The sequence below is a fragment of the Cibotium barometz genome, chromosome 35, assembly GCF_041138505.1.
Source record: "Cibotium barometz isolate CiBa-2024 chromosome 35, ASM4113850v1, whole genome shotgun sequence".
Classification (NCBI taxonomy): Eukaryota; Viridiplantae; Streptophyta; class Polypodiopsida; order Cyatheales; family Cibotiaceae; genus Cibotium; species Cibotium barometz.
The window spans coordinates 22657639-22662165 of record NC_141080.1 but is presented as its reverse complement, the minus strand read 5'-3'; the positions used below and the strand labels follow the sequence as shown (position 1 = coordinate 22662165).

At 43.4% G+C, this 4527-nt stretch overlaps 1 protein-coding gene across 2 annotated transcripts; it reads left to right on the top strand.

Annotated features, from left to right (window-relative positions):
* The first annotated feature begins 1537 nt into the window (after window positions 1-1537).
* LOC147618237 (uncharacterized) lies at window positions 1538-2540 on the top strand. 2 transcript variants are annotated; one of them, XM_086775110.1, is made up of 2 exons: window positions 1538-2336; window positions 2435-2540. In XM_086775110.1, exons 1-2 carry the CDS (start codon window positions 1551-1553, stop codon window positions 2489-2491), a joined length of 843 nt encoding a protein of 280 aa, XP_086631236.1. In that variant the 5' UTR covers window positions 1538-1550; the 3' UTR covers window positions 2492-2540. The 2 variants fall into 2 exon arrangements, with proteins under 2 accessions (XP_086631236.1, XP_086631237.1); XM_086775111.1 differs by having other exon boundaries at window positions 2440-2489.
* Window positions 2541-4527: the final 1987 nt, after the last annotated feature.

The window sequence follows — 4527 nt, the reverse complement described above, 5'->3', positions numbered from 1 at the left end:
AACAGAGGACTGATCCTATCCATTGCACTCTAAACAAGAGATGGGGAATCCTTCTGGACAGATCGCAATGGTATTTTTTGTTTGATAAGCTATGGAATAAGTATGTGGAACTAAAAAAAGCGTGCCTAGCTTGGTTGGTCATGTTCAAAGCTATTTGGACCCAGCTTAAAGCCTTCAGACTTAACATAGGGGATGGGAAGTGCCACAGATGCAAGGAGGTGGAGGATGACCTGCACATTTTCATGCACTGCCCTATTGCAAAGAAATGTTTCGAGTCATTGGCCAAGTGCATTCAGCTATGGAATGGCTACACCCTTGGCTGGAAAAACTTGTTACTTAGAGAAGGCATCGGGTGCACCTTGGAACTATGGGTTGTCCTGAGAACCGAAATGTTATGGTGCTTGTGGTTAAATAGCCTTGATTCCATTTTTAATAGTATGCATACTCCAAGGATGTGTTGCTCATCAAAGCACTCTATGCCTTTGAAAGTCACACTCACGAAAAGAGGGAAAAGCTGGTATCACAGCTAGAGAAACTTCTCAATAAAGTCAAAGGCAAGCTCAAGGCCTGCGGAACTGTATGTCATGTGCATGGACAGTGGTCTCATTAGAGTTCTCAACATGTTGTAACCTGTCTCTTTCTAACCTCTTAATATAAGCAGCCAGTTTTTGGAAAAAAAAAACCACAATTTTCCACCGTTTGGATCCTTAGATTACTCACAAAATCCTGCAGCTTCAATGCCAACTACGGTCCGTCCTCAATGACATCATGCACTCACAATTACAACAGCCGTAAATTAAAGCGTAATGATATGGGTGATCATATGGTTGCCTACTGCAATTTTACAAGAGTTCTACAAGGCTGTGAAACTGCGGCTCTAATCCAAATTATGAATGCCTAATTAACTATCTCAATTGGACGAATATCCCTCCGCCGCTGTAAGACCCCAATGATGATCATCGATTTGGGCGTTGGAGTAGCTAAAGCTGGGATGGACATTAATCTATCTACGTTGGTGTGTTCTAAACCTGGCATATGGAAGAAAATGATCGTGGTGCCCACCTTCTTCTTCTTCTTCCTGGAATGACGTGAGCCAGGAATACAATCGATGAGACAGTTCTTGGCGCTTTCTCAGCTTCCTTTCCTGCATGGCGATCTCTTCGGTGACCAGGGAGGCTCTGCAGAGGGGGCAGGTTCTATGGTTGCGGCGGAGACAGCCATCAATGCAGTCCTTATGAAAGATATGGCAGCAGGGAGGGATCTCCCGGACCTCTTGCCCGTTCCCAAAGTCGGAAAGGCAAACACTACACGGTTGTGGTTGTGAGGCTGTTGTTGTTGTTGCAGTGTGATCGTGTAGTAATTGCAGGTTTTCATACAACACAGAAGGCACTGAGAGAAGCACAGCATTGGCAAAGCTACTGGGGCTTGCGTAGGAATCAGCTTCAGCTTGTGCAGGGTTGAAAGTGTACAATTGCAGCATAGGATCACTCACATCTGGTTCCGTGTGCAAGCCCACCGACCAACCCCCCTTGAGGAGAACAACGGAGCTCATGAATAAGAAGCTTAGGTTCACTTGGGCAGCTTCTCAGGCTATGGACATGGACCACAAGCTGGATGTGTCTGCGGAGCTCATAGCTGTCTACGGCAGGACGGCTCTCTTCACCTCACCTGCAGGAGTCATCCCGCTCGCTGACCTTCTCAAGCTCACCTTCCTCTTCGTCCGAATCCTCAAATGCCTCTGCCGGATTTGGAGGGTTCCCCAACCTCTAGAGCAGGCGCTTGTCAAATACCTTCTTCTCAAGGAAGGCGCCAACTCCATACTGAGAAGTAAAATTAAAGATCTGGTCACTGCAGCAGGTTTGGTGTTGTCGGTAGGGCTATCTGTGGCTACCGCTAGCGCAGCAGTCCCTTTAGTAATATTAGTGCTGGCCACCTCCGGGATCCTGAATTTCAAGAGCACCCCCATAGCAGTCAACACTTTCTCACTCCTTGTTCTCGGAACCATTCTCTATGCCAAGTCTACCCAAGTGGTCGGCAAACAGATCTGGAATCCCAACGGCACCGAGGAGGAGTATGTGAGACTCTGCGAGGAGTTTGCTCACAATGCAGAGTATCAGGCCGTGCTCACATCTTTCGTGCGGAAAACCCACTCCATCTACGACACAGCGCGGCGAAAGAAGAAAGTGAAGGGCATCATCAAGAGCAAGATTGTCAAAATCTACAGTAATCTGCTGCTCAATAGGCCTAACAGCTTGCACTCTCTAATGAAGCTCTCCGATCAAACGCTCGAAGAGGAGGAACCAGCTATGGAGTTGTACGACAACATTAATTCACTCGTGAGTAATCCTTCGTCTTTCAGCTCTGCATCCAAAGAGAGATTCTCACGCCTAACTCTAAATTTGAACTCTTGCTTGATCTGTTACTGTCTTTGTAGGACAGTGATCATCAGAACGAGGAGTCCAGCAGTAGCGACGAAGAAGGCACAGGTTAGTTAAATCTTCCAAATGTCTTCTGAAGTCAATGTGAGCGATTCTACTTCTACTTTATGTAAACCCTAATTTCAATAAATGACGCCGAAATTTTGTTAACCTGGTCGTTAGGAAGTACAAATGTCTTTCGTGGGCCTTGCGATCGCGCAAGCGACTACTTTGCTGAGGTGGGTTGGTAAGGCCTAAGGCGAGCCCTAGAGAAGTCACCTAAAGGCCCCATTCGTATGGTCTCATTCTCATTCTCATTCCTACTTACTCTAACTGATGGGGCTAGTTCATCATCCAAGAGTCTTTTGGCACAAGTATTCAATGTCAAGAGAAATCCAGGATTCAAATTCCACATACTTGCTAGCCTCTTACTTCAACTAGGATGAATTAAGATTATGAGTGCTAGCCTCTTGCTTCAACTAGAAAGATATGCTTGCAACGTACACAATGTGCAAGGTGTGAGTGTGCGATATGCAACGACATGCGATGTGCAAGGTACGAGGCTATTGAAAGCAATCTATGGGGGACAGCTTTCATCCTCGAAAGGTCACTTTGTTCCTCTTGCAGTAGGTGACTCACAAGAGTTTAGCAATTGGTTCGTGGTGGCTGGCCATTGGTAGTCATCGAGTGTAGTGCATGAGATGTAGCCACTCATAGGAGTCACATAGTGACAAAACCTTTGGGAGTTTCCCCAGAGCACAACCCACGTATAATCACATCTTAGGCTACCTCCCATAGCCCAGGTATCGCCCAGTTATATCCACCTCTCAAGCTACCTCCCACATCGTCACCTAGGGTGGGCAAGTCACTTGGGTAATAGAGTTAGGGCCCGCCCTCCAATTTGTATCCGAGAACCCCCATTGGCGATATCCGAGAGGCCTTTCTATGCATATGGTAGTAGAGTCCCTTCCCCTTAGATATTGTCAGAGACCCTACATGTCACTGCAAGACACTAGTTTGGCTCCCCCCTTGTATGAGGTAGTTCTCTCTAAGAGTGGCCACCATGGAGGGGACTATACTCCCCTCTGTTTAATCCTCTCTTAGAGGTTCCGTGTTTATATTACAGCCTATTGGTTGGTTTTTTTATATAATAATATAAGAAGGTATATTTTATACAATTTGGTTTTCAAGAGTCACTTCTCACTCATATTTTGGACTTTTCTTGCGTTTAATCCTACTTGAATAGAGGGCCACTTCCCTTTTTGTCTCTAGAATTTTCTTCTCTCTCTAGAGTTCTCCTTTTCGAGTTTTATCCCTCTAGAATTCTTTGGTGGAGCTTGCATAAAATTTTAAAAATAATTCTAAATATTAATCCTAACAAATCCTAATTAAGCTAAGATATTCTTTCCTATCTTGATGTTATTTTCTCTCTATAATCCTAATCTTACTTTCTCTCTCTAGGCCTAGGGACAATCCTAAATTCATAAATTAATTCTAGTTCTTCTAATTAAGTCCCATTACACATAATTTATTCTAAAGGCTAATCTAGACTCGGGCTCATCTTAATTTAGAGCATTTAGACCAATTTTCGCTCTCTAAAACTTGATCTATCTTAAGGTTATCCCAATAATGTAAATTGTGGATAAATTCTTCAACCATGGTTGGGAATAGTCTATCCCAACATTTAATTCTCAAAGGTTCTAGACAACGAGAGAGTTTCTTTGTTTTTTAAGGTTTTACAAAAGTGTCCATTAAATTAAAAGAAAAAAGGAAAAAGGCTAGACCTTATAGGTCTTTGGTCTAGAGAAATGTGCTAAGATGATTAAATTACTTTCCTAATTTCATTTAATTTATAACTTTCAATTTTTATTGCAAAAGGATAAGAAAAATTTTAATTTATGAACAATAGAATATTGTACCTTGTAAAATTAGGTTTATGGGTACCCTACTGTGACCAGTGCATAAAAGATTTGACTTCTCCCTCTTAAACTCCACAAAGTTTCTCTACACATCCCTATAAATCTCTAGTAACTCACCTCTTACACCCTAATGATTACTTGGACCCTTAGTAGACTAGCCTAAGACTCGCAATTTGGCAATTTACTGCAAA